This window comes from Lepidochelys kempii, chromosome 8 (assembly GCF_965140285.1).
Source record: "Lepidochelys kempii isolate rLepKem1 chromosome 8, rLepKem1.hap1, whole genome shotgun sequence".
Taxonomy (NCBI): domain Eukaryota; kingdom Metazoa; phylum Chordata; order Testudines; family Cheloniidae; genus Lepidochelys; species Lepidochelys kempii.
In genome coordinates, this window is record NC_136387.1 from 65,566,505 (window position 1) to 65,594,359 (window position 27,855).

General features: G+C 38.5%; 1 protein-coding gene across 1 annotated transcript in view; it reads left to right on the plus strand.

Annotated features, from left to right (window-relative positions):
* The window catches only part of NR5A2 (nuclear receptor subfamily 5 group A member 2), a 99,653-nt gene extending 72,303 nt beyond the window's left edge, over positions 1-27,350 (plus strand). The window contains exon 7 of the mRNA XM_073356777.2: positions 26,231-27,350. Within this exon, the coding sequence (XP_073212878.1) occupies positions 26,231-26,478 (248 nt within the window). The 3' untranslated portion in view covers positions 26,479-27,350. The remainder of the gene's footprint in view (positions 1-26,230) is intronic.
* The last annotated feature ends 505 nt before the right edge of the window (positions 27,351-27,855 follow it).

The window sequence follows — 27,855 nt, forward strand, 5'->3', positions numbered from 1 at the left end:
ATTTATCTACTGTCCGCAACATACTAACATTCTGTATTTGGAGATCTGTCTCTTCCCATATGTTAAGTGCAGAGAAGGAAAAGCTTTCTTGGCAGGAGTTGTATTGTCTTATGAATTAACGTGGTGTAAAGCAAGGCATCTGCTTCTTTAGTTCTAGTACAGTATATTTTTGTAGTCATTAGACAATGTTATAGAAAGGTCTGAGGAGACTTACAGCTTTTCCCTGATAAAATATTTTGAGAAATTCATCTCACTTCAGTGGTATTTCAAATTAGCTGAAAAAATGAATTACATTTGGAAAACACTCAAGTTTACTTTAAGCGGTCTTTATGTCTGATCATTATCATCAGCTCCTCAAATACTTGCCATTCAGTTAGGAAGTATTCTGCTCCCTGCCTTTATATTTTTGGCTCTTGGCCTGATTCTGCAAGGTGATGAGCTTGGCTTCAAAGGAGTTGAGGGTATACAGCATCTTGCAATGGTGCCCATCCCTTTGCAGAGACAGAGGGTCTGATTCTCCTCTCACTTACACTAGTGTAAATTAGGGCCAACTCTGCTGAAATCAAAGGAGTTATGTATCAGCATGTTTAAAGCGGTGTACCTGAGAGAGGACCAGTGCATCTGAAAACAGATTAACTCACAGGGCCAAATTCAGGCCTAGCACATCCAAGTACAACATAATTGACTTCAATAGAATGTCTCCTACTTACTGCATGCTTGAATTTGGCCCAATATTTAAAGCTACATGTTATCCTACTAAGAGTAAAATGTAAATATATTAATCATCATCATCCTCATCTGAAGTTTTCACTGGAACTAAGGCAGAAATTTTAAGTAGAATTATGAGACAATTAATATAGTAAACACAGATGTCCTTTCCAGCAAAGCACTTAAGCACATATTTAACTTTAAGCAGATGAATAATCCCCCTGAAGTTAATGATGTTGCTCACAGGCTTAAAGCCAAGTATGTGTTTAAGGGCCAGGTTTTTGAACCTATTTAGGCACATAAAGATGCAGATAGTTGCCTAGTGATATTGTCAATATCACTTTTCACCACAGACTTAGCATGCCATTGCCATCCTTACTTCTGCCCTGCCACTGCCACCCCAAGGCTGACAGCTAGAGCCCCGTCGCCTCCAGGTGAGGGATTGGGGGTGGGGGAGAAGGAGAGTCTGAGCTCAGGCTGCCTCCCAATGAAGCATTGAGTAGGGGGGGTGGAGAGGGAAGGAGAGTCCAATCCTGGGTGGTGGGGCTCCGGTTGTCCCCATATCCCCACCTCCCAGGTGTCCATAGCCCTTCTGCACAAGCCCCAGCCCAGCCACCCAGGGCTGACAGCCAGAGCTCTTCACACACACACAAAAAAAGCACAAGCACACAGCACCTCCCTTGGCACATTCCCACGCCTCCCTTGGGAGGCCCGCCCCATAGTTTGAGAACTGTTGGTCTAGATATAAAATTCGAGACGTAGACTGTTAGTATCTGCTAGTAAAGTGATCCAAGGGGCTTGTGCAGAAAAATGCTTTTGATTGATTCCAGAGATAATAAAAGGATGTTGAAACTTAAATGAGAAGATTTGTATTGTAGTCCCAAAGTCCAGCCAATCCCAAAATTAGCTAGGAACTAGAAAAGAGAGAGAGTTTTACAGATTTTCCTTGTTCCATTTTTTCCCTTGCCCCTTTTGGCATCTGTTTTCTGGTGCCTCCCACTCCTATCCCATTGTTTCTTCTCTTCTCACTGAAGACCCCTCTCCAAGCCCAGTCCCCCTGGGTAGGTATTCACATTGCTAGCCCACTCTGTGGTCCATTCCACCTTGTCTTCACTGCTATTTTTAACTATGCTAATTACATTAAAGCTAGCAAAAATATGCCTATGCCAATTACAAATCACAGCTTTGATCTAAGTCCATAGCCTAACTCACAAGGAATGGAGAGCAGAGGAGCTGGAGCAGAGCATATCAGGAGAGAGTCAGCAAGCCCAGGTATCTGGAAACAGCATCCCCTTTAAGGAAGCAGGATGGGACCCACAGAGATCATAAGACCAAAATAAATTAGACCGAAATCAATAAACACCCCTTCTCTGCCACAATTAAATCAAGTCTCACCAAAATATAACTAAATTGTTACCGATTCAATTCCCCTCCCACCCCACCTCCGAGAAATTATTCCAGACATTGACAAAATGTAACAGTCCACTGAAGCCTGAGCTCTTCATGGGATTGATCCTACTCCCATTGAAGTCAATGGGAGTTTTGTATTTGTCTTCAATGGGAGCAGGATCACTCTCAGCGAGCCTTTTATGGAAAATCCCATGGAATTTTATGGGGATTAAACAGAGTTCTGTGGAAATTACCTTCAACATTTATAGAAGTTAACAAGGAATGGGATCCTTCCAGTGGGATTTTAGAAACATCCAATAGAATTCTACAGCAGGAGTATAATTTTCTTTAAGATGGTCCAAAACCTACAGAAAAATTATTTTTCTATTAAACTTTATAGGGCATTTCCAAACAGAGCAGCAAACTACGGTCTGGAATTCTATACCCCTATATTCAAAAATAGCCAGATACCACCTGATCTCATTTTACAGGGAACTGAAGACCAAGATGGGTCAAAATAGTAGAAAATACAGGCTTTAATATCCTAATACATAATTCCTCAGAATAGTTCTACCTACAGGTCCTGCTTCACCAATGGGTTCAGAGCTTTCAGTTCCCCCTTGGAATCAGTGGAACTTGGGAGTGATCAGCATCTCTCACATGTAGTTCAGCATCTCACAGGACCAAGTCCCCAATGTATTAACATTCCATGCACAGATTTTCCATCTCCAAACGCTGGACCTAGAAAGCAAAGTAGCCACAGGTACTAACTGCTTATTATACTACCACCCAAACCTTGAAAATTAATATCTAAATAAAATAATCAGCACACACAGAAACAGCTATCAATTCCCCCAACAAAATTAAACATCTAACAATTAAAATACTAGTTGCAGACTGCTTGATCATAACAGCTAATATAAACAAAGCTACAAACGTACAAATTATTTACAGATCCAACAATGTCAAAAATATTCCTCTTCACATACACACACAAACAGAAAAGTGCATGTATTTTAGCAGCAGAACAGTATCGTCACCTTCCTGCTTCACTGATTAGCACTAACATTCCGCAACCCTAAAGCAGAAACAGATACACAGCATAACTTGGGTGAAATCCTCGCTCCCTTGAAGCAAATAGGAATTTTGTCACTGACTTCAGCGAGGCCAGGATTTCACACTTTAGCTCTAAATTAGGTCCCCTTTCTACAAAAGAAAAAGAGTTCAGATTAATTTTTCATTACCTAAATGACTAATTTAAGATGGACATTTTAACAACCAAGCAGGTTTCTCATTGGGATATTTTCTATCATCTTGAGTTTTCAGTGCAACAGATCTTTTCTTTATTGCTGTCCAGTATTTTTACAGTCAAGTCATTTAAACTGAAATCCAGCCACTGTTTTCCCTTTACCAAAACTGCCTATTTGTCCTGCTAGCTTTCACCATTAGAACTCAGCAAGGATTTGTCAACGCTTCCATCAGAACAGTTTGTAAAGTGAAATGCCAATAGGAAGAAAGTTAGACATCATTTGACCCATGTCCAGCCACTTGTCTGCCTGCAGAGCTTACTGCTAGAATAGGCAGCAACTGACTGGTACTTCTCTCATCTCTGTCAGAACAGAGATAAATGTACTTCATTTAAGAAATGAAGGCTTTATCAATGGGCAAATAATTGCAGAGCAACTATTGATCTTGCATCTCACTTAACATGAGGCAACAGGGACTTGTACAAACAATAAACGTTTAATCATTATGTATGGCAAACAATGGGCTATTAAACAAAGCAAAGAAAGCCTTAGTTTTCAAGCAGGCCACCATGTCACATGGGGTGACAATTGTGATTCACGCTCCCTGGATGTTATATTGTCCATTATGGATGTGCCCCTTTTCTGCCAGATAGGAGCAATATTAGCAAAGAAACCTGTACTTATGTCTGTGTATTCTCTATAGTACTCAAGCACAGATGGGAGAGGACAGCTCTCATTATTGTGCTCCATCATTTGCTTCTTGGAAAGCACACAGAGAAATCTGTGCCGCAACACTTTTCAGTTGGTTCCAAGAGCTCAGCAGCAGCCTGAAGCTGGAAAAGCATTTTGTTATTAATTATTACTATTATTTACTTATATAGCATCCACAGTGTGCTGGGTGATATACAGACAAGGAATGGTCCCTTGCTCCAAAGAACTTACTATCTAAACAGACAAAAGCTAGCAACAAATACTACTAAAGCTTTGTGGTTCACATGTAACTTGTCACTTCCACAGTTTTTGCTGAGGGTTTATTTTTTTATCACATGGTTAGTTAGCCCTTCTTAGGTGAGGAACACTAGGATATCATTTGGAAGCACTATGTTTTAAAGCGGGATGTGAAGGGGGCATGGGGACTGGTTTGTGGTGGAGTTTCAAGGCTTAGGGATGCACAGATCTGGTGAGTGTGAGATGGAACAAAGTGAGTCATGTGGCTTGAGCAGGGCAAAGGGGTCTGAGGAGTGAACAGAGGACAATATCAGAGAGCTAGACAGAAACTAATCAGTGCAGGGGTATATGATCCTCAATTTATCATCACACACAGAGACACAACCCAACAAACAGACCTTTAATGCAGCTTCCTCAGAGATCATTCTGCATCTACCACACCTGAACCCAGCCACTTGGATTTTCTGGTTTGGGCTGCTATTGGGTTTGTTAAAGACACAGTTCACTAAAGGTGCTATAAATTTGGGAACATAAAATAACAAGAGGAAGGATTAGGTCAGACAAAGTTATTCCCAGAAGTTCTATTTCCAGTTCACATGTGCAAGTTACTTAAGACTTTCTGTGTCTCTATTTCACAGTCTGTAAAATTGGAACAATAATAGTTCTTTATCTTAAAGGCTGTTGTGAGGCTCATAGATAATATTCCTAATACTTTGCATTTATATAGCATGTTTCATTCAAAGATCTCAAAACAGATTTTACAAGGTGGAAGTGAAGTATTATGTGGGACAAATTCTGCCCCCAGTAGCTAATGCAGATCTCTAGTTGAGTTCTGTAAAAGCTGACTGCACACATGCATGCAAAGATAGAATTGTTGCCTTAAATATGCTTGATTCTTATTGAAAGTATCAGACAGTACTTATGGTTTAATTTAATCTTATTCAGAATGAGCATCGTGGTCACGCCAGATTTATTGTTTTACCTTTGACAGCTTATAAAATATGCCTCTTTATAACTGGTCTAATATTATGATGGTTTTAAGTGATAACCATTGGAGGTCTTTGTAATGTATTCATCACATACTGTTACCCGAGTGCATTAGAAAAATTGTATCTAGTGAACTCAGATAAGCAAGAGAAATATCCTGGGGTTCTCAGCTTTATTAGCATGCAGCCGTAGTTTTAACTTTCCCCATATGATAGCCTAATTTTGAAAAAATACTTACTGTACACTTGTCAAATAGATGCACATATCTTGATCCTAATGTCTAACTAATGTATGCATCGGAGGATAATACTGGCAAATAAACATTTCCTTAAATTTATGTAATCATTTGGAATTCAGAAAGGATTGATTAGCATTCAGGAGATGTGACCGTTCAATATTTGCACCATAGAGACTTGGCAGAAGCAAATAATTGTACATAAAGCTGATGCTTGTCTTAATTAAACGCAGTATAATAGGTGTTGGAGTTGTTGGGGTTTTTTTCTCTGTCTAGTGAACAAAGCAGTTGAGCCATGGGCAGATATAACTCATTTTGAAGTTCAGAGTTTAAACCTAATCAATATGTATTTATATCAAGGGAAGGAGTGAATTTCATTTATTATGAGATGGCAGCTGGCTGCAATAGCTAAAAACGCCATGAATTTAAGTATATTTTTTCAAACAGCAGTTTGACAATATATTTATCCCATGTGATGCTTGTTACATTAATAGTGTTGTTTACTTAACTGATGGTATTTAGCGTAGATTACTTTTGGAAATGAACAAGATCATTTACATTCCCTGTTCTTTACTCCCAGCCTAAGAATGACTTGCACAAGCAAGGAGACACCTTTAAATTCATTGAGTTGGTTGCTTATTAGTGTAGAGTTGCCCTGGTTATCAGATAAAAGTTTAGTCCTGCAAATATTTACTAGTGTGAGTAATCCCACTGCAGTCAATGGGATTATTCACATTTCTAGGATCAAGCCCTAAGTGTGCCCTAATGGAACTGGTGAGATAGCTAATAAATATTTTTTAGGCAGGTCATAGTAAGTAGGTGTAGTTTTAATAGTGAGGATAATTAATTATTGAACCACCACCTAGGAACATGGTGGATTCTGTGTCACCTGAAGATTTTAAATCATGCCTGGATGGGTTTCTAAAATATATGCTATAGCTTAAATAGAAGTTATGGGCTTGATGGAAGAATTACTGGGGGAGTGGGGTTCTTTGACCTGTGACTAGATGATCATAATGGTCCTTTCTGGCCTTAAAATCTATTAAAGTAGACTTCGGTTGAACTGGGTTGGCCCAATAAAGATATTTCACATATTGCTTTTGTTTATTTTCTATGTCTTTGATCCTAATTGCTTTAGATTTGAACACATTTAGGATTAACTCATGTTATGAAGGATTTTCCGAAGGGGATGGGTGTCAGGAGAATTGTTTTCTATTATTGACTGTCACAAATTCACAATGTGGCTTTGGATTATTCAAATGATGCCTAAATCTCCTTATCTGTAAAATGGTAATAGTATCTATCCACCTTTGTAAGTTATAATGAGATGCTTGAATAAAAGATGCTATATAATTGAAAGTATCGTAACCAAAATATCATCTGGCACTGAGACAGGGTGACTAGACGCTGTGAGTGAAGTAGGTCTAGACAGCTTGCATAGAGTTACTGGGGCCTCTGAAAGGGGAAACTGAGGCAAGCATGACTGTTATACTGCAGTCTGTCACAGGCGGACACTCTAGGCAGGGCTGCCTTATGACAGACTCCATAAAAGTCACAGCTAAAGGCCCCTGATTAAAGAACCTTTATGGATGTTGGGGGAAGTCTTTTTTCTTTATAAATTGTGTAACATATTGTCCTGAAGGAATTACCTTCTACATTTTCATGTTGGTGGGAATTAAGGGGCTAAAACTGTGTGGAACCCTTTGAAATGAATCCTTTCAAAGATCAATTTTCACACCCAAACACTTACATTCCATATATTGTATGGCACAAAATGACACGTACTTGACTTTCCTTTGCAACCTTATATCAAAACCATATTCCTTTGCTACTCTGGCCCTTCTAAATTCAATATAGGGAAAGAAATCAAGCTGTCTTCCTTTCACTTCATCCATCATAACCAGCAACAAAAAGCCAAATAATGGAAAATGAGTCCTGATTCCTGAAGTTGTTACAGATGCTAAATGATGATGGGTGGAGTGAGGATTTTGATAAACTGGTATTCACCCACAAAAGCTTATGCTCCAATACGTCTGTTAGTCTATAAGGTGCCACAGGACTCTTTGCCGCTTTTGATAAACTGAGTTGACCATGCAAGACTACTCTTTGCTTCTTGGACAACACTTATTCGGCAAGCTGACAATTTTTTAGTCCAGCCTTCCATGCTGGTTTCCAAACACTGTACAATCAGCTCAGAAGAAAAACAGACAGCTAACATTTGTTTTCTACTTTCCTTTCTTCAAAGACAGGTTTCAGAGTAACAGCCGTGTTAGTCTGTATTCGCAAAAAGAAAAGGAGGACTTGTGGCACCTTAGAGACTAACCAATTTATTTGAGCATGAGCTTTCGTGAGCTACAGCTCACTTCATTGGATGCCTCCGATGAAGTGAGCTGTAGCTCATGAAAGTTTATGCTCAAATAAATTGGTTAGTCTCTAAGGTGACACAAGTACTCCTTTTCTTTCTTCAAAGAGTTTCTCAATCTATATCTGTTCAGTGTCTATGAAAAAAGTAAATTATTTTAAAGGAGTAAAATGAACAGAGGTGGGGGATTAATAAATTATGAGGAGGAATTAAACCAGCCATTTTGGTTTTTAATCCTTTATAATTCACCTCAGCTCTGGATGTTAGAGTCATGGTTAATAAACTCCTCAAAAGGAAGCACAGTTACCCTTCTGTTTTATGGTTACATGGATTGTGTTTTAACAACTGCACTAAGCCAAAATTATGTAGAAATTAAATAATCATCATTCATTTGCATTGGTTTTATTTGATAAAACACAATGAATGGTGCAGATTCACCTTGGTGTATCTCCACTGAGTTCAATGGAGTTACACCAGGCATGAACTACTTTCGATATGGTCACTATACCTTTGGGGAAGGGGGAATGTTACAGACCAAAAAAAGCCGGCAGTTTCTTTCACTGGGTTTTTAAAAATGCAATTTTTTAAACAACAAAAGGATCAGATGCTGAAGAGAAAATTAGGTCACATATTTGTTAGACACAATTTTGTCAGTAATTAGAAACATGGGTATCCAAGTGATGTTTATATTCTATACTGCCTTTATATGCATTCAGTGGGGATTTCAGAATAAGCCTACCAGTATCTTCTGCAATCATAACACCAAGGGACTTTATCTATCTAATGAATTTATAGAATGTCAGTCACTGTAGTATTAGATGCTTCCCCCATTGCTAACATCTATACTGAAAACAGCACATATCAACAGTTGGGTCTGACAGGTCACTTTGGAATTTGTGCACCATATATGTCTTTAATGTAGATTACATATGTTCAATGTTTGTATGGCACTGGATTGCATGTGTTTGGGGGGAGGGAGCAAATGAGCATACATACACAATTTTCAAGTACTGTAAGCAGAAGCAGTAAACTCCTTAGACCAGTTCCTCAGTTTTGGTGTCCCAGGCCCCCTATCCAGCAAAACTTATCCATTTGATTAATTTTGAATTCAATAGGCCCACCCCAAATTTTTAAAGGTAAGCATGATCTTAAGTGCTTTGTTGAATTGAGACATATGGTAATATTCTGAATGTATGGATAGATTCTGAAAGTAATTGTAGCAGGCTGAGAGTTAAATATTTTTATGTAGAAGTGATCATTATAGAACTGATAATTCCCCCATCACTCCCTCCCGCCAGAGTAAAACTAAGAGGTTCTTGCAAATCCTTACTGCTGTAAGTAAGCAATGTGTCTAGTTACATAAGTAAGGATTGGCAGGATCTGGCCATAATATCTAACTTGTAGGAGTTTGCAGTACTAAATATATGGAACCTTTAAAAATCTTAACAGTGATTTTCCCAGCCAATTTCTAACATCTCGAGAGTTTGTTTACAAACATTAATTTATGATGAGGTGTAGAAGGGAACAATGAAGTGCTGTAAATAACTATGAGCTAAATCTGAAATATGGAACAATCTACCCCAACAGAGGCCCATTCCACACTGGGATCAGAGCTGTTGGCTACAAACATGTTTAAACACAGCATGAACATAAGATGGTCACCTGAAAGCCAACATAAACTTGATAGTCAGCCTCTAAGGGAACACACGCTGCAGTGTGTGCCAAAAATCCCCGTCATACTTCTCTCATCCCATTGATGCCCGACGATGGCTGTAGCAGCCCTGCCAGGTTGCGAGCAGAGCAGTGCCTTCTCCAGTGCCAAATGGGAGCTTTTATTCCTGTCACCTGCTGGCCAACCAAATGTACACTTGCCTGCCTCTTTGCTGTGCAGCAAGAGTGGACATGACCTCTGCTTCCTACTGCTGAGAGGTCTGATGTGGAGGGCTATGCAAATACATAGTAGCAGTAGCTCCTGATTCATCCTGGCTCTGCATCAAAAGAATCTTTGCAGCCAGGCTGAAGAGATTCTTGGGCCTATCCTACTTACAGCCAAAAACACACAGCTGGAATTAGCCATGGTGGAGACAGGAAAGCCGTTAAGAACTGAAGTAAAGAGCTGCACAAAGGAATCCATTTGCAAGGCACAACAATAACTTTTACTGCTCCTAGAAAACCTGTGTGCAATGCTGCATATTCTTAAGCACCATCTTCTAGTACATTATTTAACTAGCTATATATATACAGACATCTCGTTTAGAGAGCACTCTTGTAACTGTGGGGACTGAGGTGGTTAATGAAGACATGTAATAGAGGACCTGGGAGAGAGCGAAGGGGGGACAACTTGGAAAGAGAGAGAGAAGGGGGAGAGACCTGAAAGTGGAGAAAAGGAAGGAATATGGATGCTGGGTGGAGTAGAAGGAACAACTGGGGCAGTTTGAGTGGCTTCCTAGCAAAGGAGGAACGAAAAATGATGAGTGGATCTGCAGGAGAGAAAGGAAAATGGAGGCAAGAGCAGGTCAACAAGAGAGAAGGAAGTTCAGGAAGGAAAACAGATGGGAGGAAAAAGAGCATGTCAGGACAAAAGAGGAAGTGGTGAAAGTGTAAAAGATGAAGGGTAAGAATAGTATGGTATGGGGGTCAGAGGAAAAGATGGCAAGAGAATGGAGGGTCATGAGAAAGAAGTAAAAATATTAAAAGGTGGGGAGGAGAAAATTGGCAGAAAGGAAAGAAAAATGTAATAGAACTAAGAGTAAAAGTGAGAGATGGAGGGAGAATGAAATAAATAAATGAACAGGAAAAGAGCAATGGAAGAAAGTGCAGAAACAGGCTTCGGTAGTTAGATGCAATTTCTTTGGTGCAGGCACTGTCTTTTTGTACTGTGTTTACAGCACCTCACCCCATGGGTCTTGGTTCATGTCTGGGACTCCTAGACACTACAACAATACAGATACATAATTATGTACATGAGCTCTTAAGGGAAGAGGCCCTATGTCTGTATCTGTTTGTACAATGCCTACCACAATGGTGGAGCATGCAGCAGAAAGTGAGCAGGGTGAACTAGCTTTAGAAGCCCCCAAAATACTCAATGCAGTTTCCAAAACCTCAGTCTGCACAAGATTCACTCACTGTCCTTAATTATTAAGGATATTCTTAACTTGCTTTTATAAACTACACTCAAGAGTTTATGCGGAAAATATACTTTGACCATCACCACCAGACAGTGACTTTCAGTGCCCTTTGGAAATGTGGGTCCCAGTATACCCCTCCACTTGCTGCTGTTGAGCTACAGAAGGGGTAGGATGCCAAAATGGGGCGTGGCACCTCAACAGCACCCTCTCCATTCTCCCAACTGCAGGAGAACCCTTCATGGGAGTGGATTGCTTGGGGACAGGAAAGGCAAGGACTCTGGGCCTCCTCCTGATGATTCCTCTCCAAAAATACCCATGGACCAAAACAGAATAAATTACTGTAGACAGACTCTTCCTCAAAGGGCAGCTGCTGTCCAAGTTCGGTAGGGAGGCAGGTGATTTTCTGAGGATGTCTGTTCCCTTTGTGGATACCCATTTTTTTCTGGCAGATGTCTTGCAGAGATGGAATCATCTGCTGCCTTTTGGAGGGCTGAGAGGGCCAAAAGTCAAACCCTGAACTCTTCAAAAAAATAACTAGAAGGGAATTCTACAAGTGCAGGAACATGGGTAAATAGCTACTGTGAGAGCATAAATAATACATAAAGCTTCATCCAGCCAGCTATGTTATCTGGAGTTTTGCCCCCAGTAATATCCCATTTCTTTACCACAGATCTTTACATTTTAAAAGTTTAGCAGTGAGATGGGACCATACAGTTAATAAAACCACAAGTAAAACTACCATAGCTGGGACAGGGATGAAAAGGGAATGGAGCAGCTGAGCACATTCCTGGTAAAAACCTCACAAGGCATACTGTACAATTCAGACATATTTGTGCCCTGAAAACATTCTGCAGACACAGCAGCAGACACTTAAGAGCACCACCAATTATTCACATGACTTCTGGCACCCTTTCAGAACACTGGAACCGGAAGTGGTTGTGGTAAACTTATTTTCTGTGCAGTTGTCTTTTCTGACAAAACAGCTCAAATATTTTGACACCAACAATAACCAATTCTTAGGCATTTCCTTTACTGAGACCTGCAGACTTCTGCAAGTTGAGAATTAATGACAACTTACTTAAATCCTCTGTGCTCTTTTCTGGAAATAATCTCTTACAAAGTTCAAGTCCTACCCATATTCTCTCTCTGTCTCCCTTTGCAATAAGATGCAAAATGGACTCTGCCACAACAAAACAACTGAGCTTGTGGAAACTATTACTTTGAAGATGAAACATTGTGCTGTGTCCGTTAGCACTGTTACAGGCAGTCAGTCTGTTAGAACATATTGGGCGATTATAGGGTAGTCTTTTCAGAGAAAGCCATGGGTTTCAAGTGAGCAGTAACCATCTATCAATTCCTGAGATTATGCCATGATTTACTATCACAGCATCATGTATTCTCTGATTTTCTGCCTCCTGTGAAACATTGTGCTTTCCTTTTCTATTGATGTATCAACTATAATAGTTACAAGCAGCTACAGAAAAATCAATAGTGAACTTTCATTACTGTGCACATAAAGTAAAGAGTACCATACTGTGAGAGCACCTTGCTGTTAAATAGTCACCAACTGCAAGGTACACAATAAATGTCTGTTATTTCGGTCTAAATGAAGGATGTCTGAATTTGAAACATCAAACATCTGGGATTTTTGATGCAACTGGATCCAATGTCATGTTACTCTAGCTGGTAATTCTTTTGCAGGGTAGGTGCCAAGGCTGATTTGTCTTTTCTACACTGGGAACTGTTTGTTTGTTTACCCCAAAAGCTGAACTACGAAAATTAATATCAAGATGAAATCTTTCACTGCTTTGTTTTGAAATAATTTAATTAAATTCAGCCGGACAGATATAGTGAGGGTTGCTTTAATGTTCACTAGTCCACATTCAGAAAACTTCCTCTGATTAAAGCAAACGGTACAATAACCTCTGTGTTAAACACCCAGTCACCACTACCTACTAAAAAAGGTTCACCATAATATTACCAAAGACATAGTAGATACAGTGATGGCATTTAGAATATTTAACATGTTCAGTGGCCTTCTGAAGCACACCTTGGAAGAAAGTCGTATGATTTTTAGATTAAATATGATTTATGTGCCTCTGGGAGCACATTAACTTCCAATTAGTGAATGTAAATCAAGAATGCAGAGAAACAAAAGAAAATTTATGAGCTGATAGCCTGGGATATGATCAGGGCCCTTGGATTTCTCCAGCAGTGAAGTATTGTTTTCTGCAGCAAGGGTGGGAGAATGCTGCAGCAAATTTTACCAGTTCCTCTGGCATTTCTAGGATATGATCATGTATAACCAGAGAATCCAGTGTTTGCTGCTGAATACCTTTGAACTTGAAAGTCTGCATGTTTATATAAATATATACCACAAGGGTGCGGGTATATACTTACTTAAATTATATCCCACAAAACATATATCCCCCTTGTTTCAGTACTGTGATTTAATGGAAAAGCAATATTTCGCGGTCATGACCTCACATTTAAAAGTAAGAAACTCAAGCTTCTTTAAAGATTTCTGTAGCTACAGCCAGTGTAACTTCTACTGTTAATTTAGAAAGATTAATGAGAATCTGTAAAAAATAATTAAAATGAAGATATAAATTCCACTCTTGAAAATAAAATGGGAATGGGAAATGTAACCCTGTCCACAAGTAAACACTCCTGTAACTCACAGCTGGAAAAATTCACATGCTCTGAGGTGCATTGGGACACTTACTTTCAAGTAGGACCTTGTCCAAATACCAGTCAATTCAATAGAAATACTCCCATTGATTTCAGTGGGAGTTGGATTGGGCCCCTAAAGGGGAAGCAGTAGGTGACAGTAAGTGGTGCACCTGAGCTCAGCCTAGTGCCCACCAGAGCCCTGTGGAAGAGGAAACAGTAGTGGGAGATGGAACTAGGATTAGAAGTCTTTACAGAGATTTGATAGTGGAGGCAGAATTAAGGGTCTGATCCTCTGGAGTGTTGAGCACCCTTTACTCACATTGACTTACTTGAGGGCATTCAGCAACAAACAGGATCAAGCTGTTTATCCACAGCAATGGTTCAAATTTGATTTGAGATCTGGGATTTACTTAACCTGGCCCACCCATCCCTAATTAGCCCTCATATTTACACCAGGGAAAACTTTTAAAATGTGCTCTGCTGCTACACTATAGAAGCCTTTCTGAATAGATTTGTGACTAGGAAAATGAAGGTGGTGACTGAGAATTAAAGCTCACTTCATGAGAATGTCATGTGTTCAAAACAGAATGGCCACCAAGCATAAAATAAAATAATATTTAGAAAGGAAGGATGGGATTTTGGTTAAGACACTGAACTGGGACTCAAAGAATCTGAGTTCAAGTCCTGGCTCTGCCACTGACTTAGATAGGTCAGTTTCATCTCTCTATGCCTCAATTCCCCATCAGTAAAATAGGGAGAATAATACTTCATTTCCCCCCATCCCTGCCTTGTCGAAACTGTGAGTGCTTGGGGGCGGGGACTGCTTCTCGCTATTTATTTACACAGTATCTAGAACAGTAGGGCTTGATCTCCACTGGGGCCCACAGGCACTACCGGAATACAAATAAATAATATAATTTACAGACATGAATCTACAGTTAAGTTGTGCTATGGAAAGCATCACACTGTGGGGTAAAATTTCAGTGGAGTCTTTACCCATCCACTACCTGTGTGTGCATGAAATTGTAAATATCTGCATATGCAAGTTAGCAACTGATACAGAAGACCCAATGGGGGGAAATAATTAATACAGATTTTAACATTTGCATGTGCACAGGTATATAACCTTTTTAAAGTACATATGCAAGCATTTGTACCTGCAAAGTGCCTTTGCACATGTGGAAGCCACAGGATGAAATCTCTCTCTGTAATTTAAGTATCCAAACCACTTCTATATCCAAGCGTAGACAAAAAGTCTTGGTAGAAAAATTATGTTACCACTTTTCAGGCAAGTAACAAGGCTATGTAAAAAGAAAGATGGTTTGAAATATTCTGGTAGTAAATCACATAGTTAAACTGCACTTAATGGTAGTGAAAGGTCAAGGATTCTGAAAGTGAAGCCTGCTTTTTATCTATGGAACAAGAAGCAGCAGTGCCTTGCCTTGACCTGGAGGGACCACTTTAAGGGGGGAAAGGTGAAAAGTCTCCATGCCCATTCATTCCTTGGCCTCTCTGCCAAGAATGCCAACAGCAGTACCTATTATCTGCACAGATACAGATTCTCACACTCGGCCCTGATGGTGGATTTTGTGACATCCACATCTGCCAGTGAGGAATGGCACTTCCCACCCCTTCATTTTACATAGTTCCACCAAACTGGCATCAGATGACTTTTGATCAGCTCTAATTTTGGATGGATTTGAACCAGTCGCCTAGATGGGAAGACCCCATATTTCATTACCAATCTCCAACCATCTTTGTAGTTGTAAAGTCTACATTGTGAAAAACGCAGATGCTCCCAATAAAGACTATCCCATATGTAATAATAGTAAAGCTCAAGTTTTTCATTGATATTATGTAAAAATAGTCAAACTTTATTACCACTATTGTTATCATACCATACTGCACAGCACATTACTGAACCATAACAATTATACAAATCTTTATTCTCATTATGGTAACTACTTGCCAGATATAGCAAAATAGATATTATGAACAACAAAACCCCTTACTGTTAGCACTGAATGCATGGAAAAGAGTGAGGCTGTCATTCTATTCTTAACACACCTCATTGTACCTATATAATATATATATAAAGTAAGAGCTACAATGGCTAATGTACTTTGAGATTCCTTTGGTCAGTATCCCTGTTGCTCCCTCTGCCACATGCTTTGGAGTGCAGAAGACAAAAATCACACTATGGATTTACTGTCCGTCATACACAAAATACATTTCCCCAAGCACTTGGATGAATTAATAATTTAAACAATGTCAAAAAATTATTGATAAGAACTTGGCTTTAATGACCTTGTTAGGAAATCACTTTGACAATGGATATTTTTCCCCCAGAAATAAGATGCTGGTTGGACTCTGGATTATTTTCCTTCATTTTGGCCCCTGGTTTTGTAATCTTGCCATATGGAAATGTCAGGGCCTGACCCCTCATCCCATTGAAACTGATGGCAAAAGTGCCACTGATTTCAGTGGTGTAGGATTGGGCCCAGGAAAGTGAATTGTGATCATAGTGAGTGTGTCTGCACTGTTTTGTTGCCACAGTGGGCTCCATCCTGCTGAGCACTCTGGTCCAGATTCAGCAAAGCGCTTCGCACACACATTAAGTAAAGCACACACTTAACTGCTTTGCTGGGTTGAGACCAGAGTGCTCAGCCTCTTGCAGGATTGAGCCCTTTAAGGTAAGAGCTAAAATGTTCAAGTGAATACAAACAAAAAAACTAAACAAGAAAAGTCATTTGCTTAATGGAAAAAGAATTTCCACTCACATTGTAGAGTGTGCAAAACTTCAAAAAAGTACAAACGGTCTATGACTGTGTTCCATTAGGAGAGGGCTGTGTGTTACCATACCATACAGAACATGTTGCTATGGTTAGCACTTAAAACTTATACAAACTTACAGCTACCTATCAACTAGATTCCACAGTACACCTAAATATTTATTTCAGAGTAGCAGCCGTGTTAGTCTGTATTCGCAAAAAGAAAAGGAGTACTTGTGGCACCTTAGAGACGAACAAATTTATTTGAGCATAAGCTTTCGTGAGCTACAGCTCACTTCATCAGATGTCTAAGGTGCCACAAGTCCTCCTTTTTTTTTTGCTAAATATTTATGTTCTTCATCTGTATTTGTTTTGTTTTAATTACTAAATTAGGTAATTTTTCTGCCAACATATCTATTATGTTGACAGAAAAACATGGCACTGTACAGGGTCTCTGAAATTAGTAAATCACTAAAACATCTTTACTGTAAGCTATATTTTCTCATTTTAAAGAAAAGACGTTACAATTCTTGTTCTTGCTGGGACTTGGTTACACTGAAACCAAATGGTGTTGTGTAGCCAAACAAGATTCACAGAATAATACAAAAGTAAAAGGAGTATGAAGCTCTTCTCTTACCTATAGAGCATCATAATATAACTGGCTGACCTAACATTTTAGCCAAGTTGATAAAAGTTTTAAATGTAATAATTAAATGTACATACACTCCTGATCCAAAAACCAGAAGAATGCCTTTAAGCTAATATTTATAACAAGAACTGTTTGACTGAGCTCTCTTGTAAATTTTATCATACCGGAGGCAGTTTTCCTCATTCGATTAGCTGAAAAGCTGAATTTATCCCGAGGCAAACCAGACATCCAGTACAGGCTAAATTCAACAACTGGAGCTTAAATTTGGCTTAATATATCCCCACTTGGATCTGCCTGTTTAATTCTCTTTCATATTATAACATAGCTTATTCATAGTCTGGACTTGCCACCTGAACAAACTGAACCTCATATCTTATTCTATTAGAATAAGAAAACTTCGCAAAAACACAAAAGTTCCAGAATGAAAATCAAAAGCAAACTTAAGTTTTAAAAAAGTGTTTTGTAAAGTGTCTACAAGATTAGCACAGAGAGGTTTTTCCCTAAGGAACACTGCTTTTTATGATCATGCATTTTTCATAGAGACAGATGGGCTTTATAAAAGGATACAGCCTGCTACTCAAGAGGGTTTCAGTGACAGCTGCACTTCTGTGTTTTAACCACAGTAGACATTTATATAGGCTATATTTTCAAAAAATATTTGTACTTCTATTTGGTCATATTCATTCCTGGTGTAATTTCACTGACTAAAGTGGAACTACACCTGAAATTAATCTGCCCATTATTCCTCTAATAAACAGGGTTTAATTAGTAAAGGGGAAACATAATATTCCAACTTCCCCCCCTAAAATGCCTATCTAAAAACCCCTGTTTCTTTATTCCAGACTTTCAGTACCTTCCCATCCAAGGAATGTATATTTCCACATTCCTCTTTTATTGTGATTTGTCATTATCTAAATATAACACCTTATTTACCTTTGTTCTCAGCTTCAAGTCTTTTGAAAGATTGCCCCACCCACCATTTCCAGGAATTTCATATAAAATTACACTGATTTTGAATATTCATAACCTACAAATTGTAAACATTATATGTTGACAAATCAGGTTCCTATGACTACGGTTAGTTCAGTCAACAACTCTTGAAACAAAGAGGCTCTGAGAAGAAAGAATTATTAGGCCAATGAAATCCTTAGCTCGCTTAGAAGTACAAGTATTTGCCATATTTGGTAAGCTGAATATTTCTAGCCATTAGTCATACTGTGGACAGGGGACTTGACTAGGAGTCAAGTAATATGGGTTCTAATCTATGTTCTACACTTATGGCAACATGTAGAGTACAGACAATGCACACCCAGCCAGCACTATAAATATCAGTGCAGACAGCGAGACACAACTTACACGAGTAGTGTGCCCCACATGCCTGAACCCCCAGTGTACATACCTGACACTGTCCACACAGCTCTCTACATGCCAAAGTAGAGCCTCCCACGTCTATTTTTAGCAGTGTAGAGCCTTGCTGCCAGACCCTTTCCCCACCACAGTAAAAGGCTCTGGCAGCCGGAAGACAGTGAGGAAAGGTTCTGGCAGCAGCTCCCTGCTGCCGGAGCCTTTCCCCACTACCTCCCTGCTCCCAGATCCTTCCCCCACTGCCAGAGCCTTTCACTGTAGCACGTAGCTACACACTGCAGTGACAAGTATGGACCCTGCCTGCCTTCTTTCCTTGTGGCAGGTAGTGACATGTGTACTGCCTGTAGTGTACACGCCACCATAAGTGTAGATATAGTCTATTCCCTGCCATAGACTCCTTATATGACCTTCAGCAAGTCACTTCTGCCCAAATTGTCCAAAATATCCTATAATTTTGCATGTTCAACTTTAGAAACCTATGAGGAGTCTTATTTTTGATAGACCCCAAAATATCATAGTTGCTATTCAACCTTGCATATGGAAAGACACAGTCCCTCTTTTGAAGGGTATATAGTTTAAAAAGACAAAAATAAATAATGTAGGGAAAGGATGCAAATTACAAGCATGTGGTCACCGGAATGGATGGCACATGATTTATTAGTTCCAGAGTTGCTTTTTTTATTCTTTGGATGGGCAGGTAGAAGAATAATGAAGAAATAAATTGGACAGAAGGAAGGGAGGGAAGAAATGAAGGCATGAGGAGAAAAGAGAAGAGGAAAGAAGGAGGAGAGAGTGGGAGATTCAGGCATCTGACAGCTGATAGGCCAAAAAAGTCCAAGTGTAAATGTCAGTTGTGACCTCAGGAGGCTGAGGCTGAAGGGTGCTTCAGCTGCTGCAAATGTGGTGAGGAGGCAGAGGAGAACAAAGGTCTTTAATAGGGCACCCAAGCAGTTTGTATACATCAAGTATACTACTGTATTTGTCCATATGTTTTCCCTACAGCTGAGTCCTTTGAGAAACAGAGTTTAATATATAATAAATTTAAGAATTTTATCTATGGCCCACTGAAGTCAATAGGGATTGGAGCAGGACTTAAATTAATCTCTACTTTGAAAAGTGACTTGGTAAATATGCTGCTGTGGGATTCCATTTTTATTGTGTCTCAATTATTTCAATGATAAATGTCCTCAGTTTAAAAGTAGTAATGGTTTTTGTTTTATCTGCCAGCCCTGCAAATTCAACCTGGGATCTGAGAGTCAAGCTGGCTTCATTTCTTTTCATGTATCATCACCAGTAATAAAGATTCTGGAGGTCAAATTAGGCCTAGGTGAATCTGTACAAAGCTCCTTGTCTTCTGGGGTTGCACAAGCAGATGTGATAGGAACTTAGTAAATATGCTGATGCACAAAGGAAGGAAGGAACAGAATCCAGCTCACTCTCTCCTAGTCATATTTATCTCCAGAACTTAACAGAAGTATGAAGCAGTTATAAAATATTTTGACACAAAAGTAAGTAGATATGATTCTGAACACTTATAGGGAGCAGATCTGTTGCGGAAGTATGGATCATGGTCTTTTAGAATAGCAAGTTACTTTAAAGTATTGTAAATACAGCACAAAACCTATTACTACAAAATGTTGTCGAAATCTCTCTCTTTCAAATTTTGCAGCCCAATGTGATTTTTGGGAGTCTAAGAGCAGAGAGGCAAGGAAACATTGGGGAAAATGTAAACATTTAAAAAAGGAACCATTTCAGAATTTTCATCTCTAAAGTACTTCACTTTTTGACATCTTCTGGAAAAATTCTCCTCTCATACCTTAAAATATTGAGAACATTAGCATTCTCATTTGTGGAACTAGATTAGGAGCTGAGAACTCCAAAGTCCAGAGAGGAGGGAGTGGAATTATGGGTTCTGTGCATGTGCATGGCCAGTTGGTTCATGCAATACAGACAGGAGTGGCTGGTGAAATGAAGTACTAAAAATTAATTAACATTCTTTGAAAAGTATTTACACAGCTCCTGCACAGTAACCATTTTTCAAAGTTAAATCTCTCATTCCCTTTCATTTTTCTTTTCAAAATTCCCAAACCAGTGAGAGCTCTCTATAGATTAATAGCACACCAAATTTCAGTGTTTCAAGTTTGGAACATGAGGGGAGGAAATCTCTCTGAAACCTAAATATTTCCCCCCTCTAAAGGCCAGACCCATTTTTTGGAAAATATGCAAAAGTGTTTTCTTCAAAACCCAAGTGTGCTCATCTTGTATGCAAAATTTCAGCTTAGAGCACAATTTGATGACAGAGGTATGAACCCGTGAAAATTGAGGATTTAGTGAGAATACTGACAGACCTTTACTGTGACTATAGGGCTGCTACTGGCACCACTATAATAATTTTTTTGTCTTCATCTTCAGAAGTAAACTATAGAGAACACAAAGTCTATGTTTGACAGAATAGCTATTGCTAGTTCTTGTAAAACATGTAATATATTCCAGAAGACCTAAGGGTGTACTCTCCAATAAGGATGGAAAAAGATGTGCGCCCCACTGTGAGCTCACAGTAAGGCTGTTTCATGTAAAAAGTTGGTAATTAGTCCCTGAGTGAATAAAGTAGATGAGATAAGAGATTGGACTTACTGTAGCAACACAACATGCGTTTTCTAGTTGCTAGAATTTAAAGGGTGTATGGGTGCCGGGGGGGGGGGCTATTTCTGCTCATTTTATTTTACAAGTTTTTAAATCTTCTAAACGAATTTATTACTTTAAGCTTAAACATATGTACTTTAAAATCTCACTAAGAGATACAAAGATAGACAGACATATAGACTGCAAAAAAAACTGGAATAGGTTGAATAATTTTATAAAAAGCACTACAGATTTTCTTACTATACTTGTCAGGTGAATTTCATCCCAACTGATCTCAATATGTTGACTGGTGCTTTGTCCACATAAAACATTAGTGGTCATAGAATCTTTAGTCAGAAGATAAATATTTTTATAATGAAATCAAATCGCTTTACCCAGAGGTACAACCACAAATGTTAAAAAAAAATCCTAGAATAGCTAAAATAAAAGAAAATCAAAATTACTGTTAAGTACCACATTATGAATAATCAGCTAAATACACAAGCATCAGGAAGCAGCAGTGGGCCCAATAGTGTTATAATCTCCTTTGCTCTAACCTGCAAAGCTGAAGAAGCCAACAAAAATACCTTACATTTTCTATTTTTCCTTGTTACTCATCCTCGTCAGAGGTGGACCTCTCCCCACCTTGTCTATCTCTTTAAAAGTATTTACATTTATTACTGTGACTACTTTTAAGTAAATCCATAAGGGTTCCAAGAAAAAAAAATTATGAAGTAAATGTTATATTTTATAGGGGTACTGGGCCTCACAATGAAGCCTAAAATCATGTGTTCCCATTATATCAATGCCTCATAATTATCTCCTGTGTTTTTCTACATTTGTTTTGTGCATAATTTGTGAGACCCAGCGGGTTTTCCGAGACCACAGGCAATGGTAATACTTTATTAAGAATACCTCTCTAAAGCAAATGCATTAAGAAGTGTATTTTCAACTTGAATATGTGGCATTTTAGCCACAATACTAGCATTGGTATTTAATGTCATTGTTAATTGAAGTTATTTATATGGCATTCCTAGAGTGGTCATCACTGTTCTATAGGAATGCTTAAAGCTCTGTGCACTGAAGTGAGAAAATATCACAGAGACAGATTCTGTCCTCACCTCCATGCATCCTCCATTAAATCAAATCGAGCCACTGAACTCACAAAGGGTCACACAGGCCTAACTAATGTCATAGGTCACAGGTAGCACAAGTTTAACTGAGGGCAGTATATAGCTGACTCCAATATGATACCAGCACATCTGACAGCAGAATATGTCTCTCAACAGCACATACTTTGCCTCCATATCAAACAAAAAACAAGAAGAAAAAACACCAACTTAAGAAGTATGTGTATTTTCAGACTTTGGCTGTTCTTCATCTCTGCTAAGAATTGAGTGGTTTTGTGAAGTTACAGTTGAAAACATGAGTAATATTTAAGAACATAGAGCAGAAGTCAGGATTAAACTTATTATAAAAATATTATAATAATTTAACCTAAAATAGGGCCTAATCCAAAATCTATTGAAGTCGAAAGATGCCCATCAATTTTAATAGGTTTTGGATCAGGTCCACAGTAGCTGAAAGCAGTTCAAAAGTTACATTTATAAGATGATGTTTGACATACTGATTTTGTAACATATCATTGTTCATTTAATATAGTCTAAACTGTATACTCCCTGTTTATCTGTTTGTCTTTTACTTCACCTGCAGTGTCTGTGGGAATTTCTTACATTATAGCAGCAAACTAGTGATTATATTTCACATTTGAAAGTAACCCATTTTAAATAATTGTGACAGTTAGTAATGTTAGTATTCTTAACAACCTCCCAGAAACATATTTTAGACAGATTTTTAAACCATTGCAGAATTGCAAAATACCTTGTGAGTGTCATTATTCTTCTAAAAAGCAAATGGCAGTGGTAATTTATGCAGAGCAGTACAACTTTTCACATTTAATTCTGTGCACTTTGTTTTCTGTAGACTAGAGAAAATGAAATTATGCCATTTCCCACACAAGACATTGCAAAGAGCAAAAGTGACTAATTACAGCCTCCTGGAGGACTAATTACAGCCACATAGTTTGCAATTATGAGCATTGAAACAATGTCTTTAAAAACAATGCATGGTATATTTTTATAATATAATGCAAACCTGATTATCCAAAGATCTCTGGGAACACCAGAAAACTTTGGATAACTGAGGGTTTGGATAACTAGGGGAGGTGGCTGATCAGGCTTTGAAGTCTAGTTTCTGGAACCCCTAGCTATGAATAGAACCTGCTCCAATTTTAGGGATTTCCCACTGGCTTCCTTAAAGCCAGCGAGCAATTCATGAGGAGGTTGTGCTCCCAGTTGCTCAGGACTGCAGCACAATAAAAAGGAGGCAAGTGGATTGCCCAGGGTTGATTCATGAACTCAGCTCAATGTAGAGGCATAGGCTGTTCCTCTCTTCAGACAGAGAGTGTAAGGGCCAAATACACCTTGGTCACAGGAGGCCTCACACACACACACAGTCAAACTAGCACTTTGAAGGAGCAAGGTGCAGAGTAACCATGGAGGGAAACCTCATATTTTCAGCATGCTGAAGAGTGCAGCTGCTGCATGTCAGTCTCTACAGCAGGCATACATAGTAGGGATTTGTGGCTATGGGACAACCCATGCAAAGAGCTGCGTATGCTACTGTAGTCCCAAGTCTGCATTAATGGCCATGCAGAAACTTCAGAGTGGTTCAGACCTTGTTGCCAGGTTGGAATGGGAAAATTCTGTCCTTCAATCACCTCCAACGTCTTCCTGCACACAGCAGAATTTATTTGGGCTCTGTGCAGGAACCAGGCTTTGCTCCATCAGAAGTACTTTTAGGAATAGGTGCCGATGGACCTGATCTCTGGCATATAGGCTGAAAAATTGATTTGGGGTGCAAAGTATACCAATCACAGATAGCAGGTTCCCTCTCTACCAGCTACATACATTATTATTTAATAAATGAGATTGGTGAATCACATTAATAGAGTTTTTATTTAATAACCAAAGCACACAAATCATTCATGCAACTGAACAAAAATCAGATGCATAGAAACAGCCAGTCCTAGTGTTGTCATACTAAAACTTCTGAAAACATAGGAAACAGATAAAAATAGATATAGTCAGTGGAGTCCACCATAATCTGGAAGTGACGGTCCAGTTTACATCAGCTTCTCAGGTGCTCACCAAAGATCAGATACATGCCTTCTTTATACCCCTTTCTTTCCTTATATCTACACATGACTGGGACCATATCTGACAATGGTTCAGCCCCAACCCATTTGTGATATTCTGGGAAACCTTTTTTGGTATGCTGGCTACCCATAATTAACTTTCTACAGTTGGCCTCACTGTTAGGTCAACCCCTTTCCCACTACTTTTGATACATCAGTGTAGTCAGCTCCATGGATAGATGTACCCCAAATCCCCCCAAAAGCTACTATATAACTTGTTTTTCACTTGTGTGGCTAACTTGCTTGTCACAAGATACAAATCACAAAAAGTCCCCAGAACTGGTGACCCTAGGTGACTTATTAATGCTTACTCCTGATTTAGTTATGCCAACTTTGTAATAGGCCTTACTAGGTCTCACCTTTTTGCCAAGCCTGTAATTTATACCGTGTGTTCATCTACTTGCGTTTCAAGCACTCTTATCCTCTTACCTATTAAAAGCATTAAAACACATTCTAGCATTAATAGCCTAAAGCTTAAAATAAATTAGGTCAAAGCTTGGGCTCAAGTGAGTGCCACTTGTATCCCAGGCCAAAACCCATTCTTGCTCTTCATAATGAAAAACTCCATTCACCTCCCTTCACCAATAAAATTTGAAGGAGACTCCACAGGTGGGAATTCAGCAAGTTCCCTGCCTACTATGCTGGAAAAATCTGCACAGGAGAAAATTTGGCCTCTACGTTCATGTTAATTAACATTGTTATTGTGTTTCTTGCTAACATTCATTTGTGTCATAATGTTATGCTGACAACCAAGACACGTTCTCACAGCAACTGTACCTTGATCACTGCATACATATATTTAAAGTTGTTAATTTAACAGCATCTGGTGCATACATGTATGCAGGATGATTTTAGTTATCCTGAAATTTTGAATTTCTAGATCTTTTTGTGTTTTAGTTTCTAACTAAGCTTTCCAATAGTGTTGTCTTTTGCATTGAACAGAACTTTAATTTACACTCTTTTGAATAATAAAAAAAGTTCAGCATCTCATGTTAAGGACTATATAATACTGCAATATAGACACATCAAAATAAGTATGCCACCAAACTACCTTTTAGTAAACCATCTACTTCAACATTCCTAGAGAGCTCAGAGGTGCTTTATAGATAATGGTATGTTGTTAGAATGAACAATTTGTCAGTGCCCACCTCACCAGTGTGAATGACAGTTGTCCAATAGCAAAGAAGATCAATGTATCAGAATTTATAAACCATATTCAGGTTAAAGGGCACTTTTCTTATCTTTTATTCTGTCCAAAGGACATGGGTTTTATTTTATAAAGATCATTAGTCATTGAAATATATATTTTAGAGAGTTTCTAGTAGGTAAGATTATTTTGGCAGTCACTGGAGTGTACCAGATGGCTCATTAGCATAGGCTAGACAAGTCAAAGGCTTTCAGAATCATTTAGAAAATGTCAAACAGAAACAAGAACCCTGTCACTTTTTATTAGAATTAACTACATCATACCCTGGACAAAGATTTCACCTTGGGTCAGAAAAATTAATACAGAATTATATGAATTGTTTAATATACTGGGTTAAAGATAGGTCTCCCTCTGGGGACTCATTTGCTGGCAATATATTATGGTCATCTACTTCAGAAATCTTCAACCTTTCCTTTTGTAAGCTATGAAAAGAGTTGACCTTGCTCAAAATCCATTGGTGTCTAATTGATTTGAGGTGTATGCAAAATTTCAACAAGACACTCTGCTAGAGTTCTTTTGTGATCATTTTCCCAGGAAAGTTGGGGAATGGATTTGCTGAATATTCAGCAGCATGTAAAGTATGCTTTTGTCAAGAGAAAAAAACATCTTTTAAGTAAAACATTGCATTAGTAAACAGGAATTCAGATGCAATTGAAATGTTACTTTCTTTTTCCCCCCCTCAGATGTCAAAAACCTTGAGAACTTCCAGCTTGTGGAAGGTGTTCAGGAACAAGTGAATGCTGCTCTGCTGGACTATACAATGTGCAACTATCCACAACAGACAGACAAATTTGGGCAGCTTCTCCTGCGGCTACCAGAAATCCGGGCCATCAGTATGCAGGCCGAAGAATACCTCTACTACAAACACCTGAATGGGGATGTGCCATGTAATAACCTTCTCATTGAAATGCTGCATGCAAAGAGAGCATAAATTATACCCACTAGAGCTTCTGCTTTCAAGAAAAAAAAATACTCTGAACAGCTCCAAGCAATGCTAATTAAAAACTTGGTTTTAAGACTTTGCAAAATGGTATAATAATCAAATATTTAATAGTAAATAAGTGATGTATCAGGGTATTTGTATTGCAAACTGTGAATCAAATGCTACACATCCCCAAAGGAATCTTTACAGGACTTTGTACTGGAATGAAACAAGCTTACAAGTGGATCTATCACCAATGTCAACATGAAAAAAACCGGAACAATTCTTGTATATTTAACTTTTCTGATCGCCACTATGAAGAAATTTAGGAACAAACTGATCTGTGTTATTAAGCTAATATAGCGGAGAAATTGAGTGCACTAAAATCCTTCACTGTACAGCAGGACTTCTAAAACAACTCTAAAGGATGCAAAACTGCACCATCAACATCTTCTATCATCCTTCCAAGGACCCAACACTTACTTTGCCTGTGATAAATGTTGTGACACCTATTCAATCTGTAATAAAGGTCTGGAGTAGGCCACATACTGTATAGTAACTCCACCAAATCATAAAAGCCTGGTTTTGAATGTCTGTGTCTCAGGCCTGCAAATAGATAATATGAAGAGTCTGTTAATAAGTTAGCTTGACATTCTTAATATGTTCTGAAGTTTGTTTTTTGTGTGTTCATGTAATTAAATCAGGCAGTATCCCTCTTCTACTAGTATCACATGAGATGGATATAAAACATCACAAATAGTTGCTCCAAAGTAAATTTGCCAATTCAACCATGTTTCAATTACAGTGTCAAAAACATGGCTCTGGCATTGTCTAAGATTTTCATGCTAAATAAGCTTGCTGAAGTTTTTCAGTCTTTTAGCCATCCTGTTTAAAGTTAGTTTCTTTTAAAAATAAATAAAATCTTCTCAGATTTCAAATGGTAACATTGCTAAATAATGCAAGTCAACATCTAAAGTGCATTTAGCGATGGAAAAAAACCAACAATCAAAATGTATGAGCTGATGAAGTAAAACTGCTTGCTAAGAAGTGATCTTTAAAATTATCAAGAAAAGAAAGTAAGTTTTAAACACATAATTTAAATAAAACAAATATTTTTTTTTAAAAAAAAGTTAGGTAATTAAAATATTCTCCATGGGTAAAGAAGAGTGATACTGCCATGTCTATGTAGACCAAAGTCTGCTGCAGAACAAATATTGGAGAAGGACAAATAATTACATCTCTATCCAAATGAAGATATCAGTATTATAACATGTAGTGCCCCAGTTATGAAAGTCTTGCCTTATTTCATTATCCTAAAAGGTAACTGGGCAAATGTGGATCGACGTATGTTTAAAATAAGAGTATTAATACTTTACGTTAAAAAGA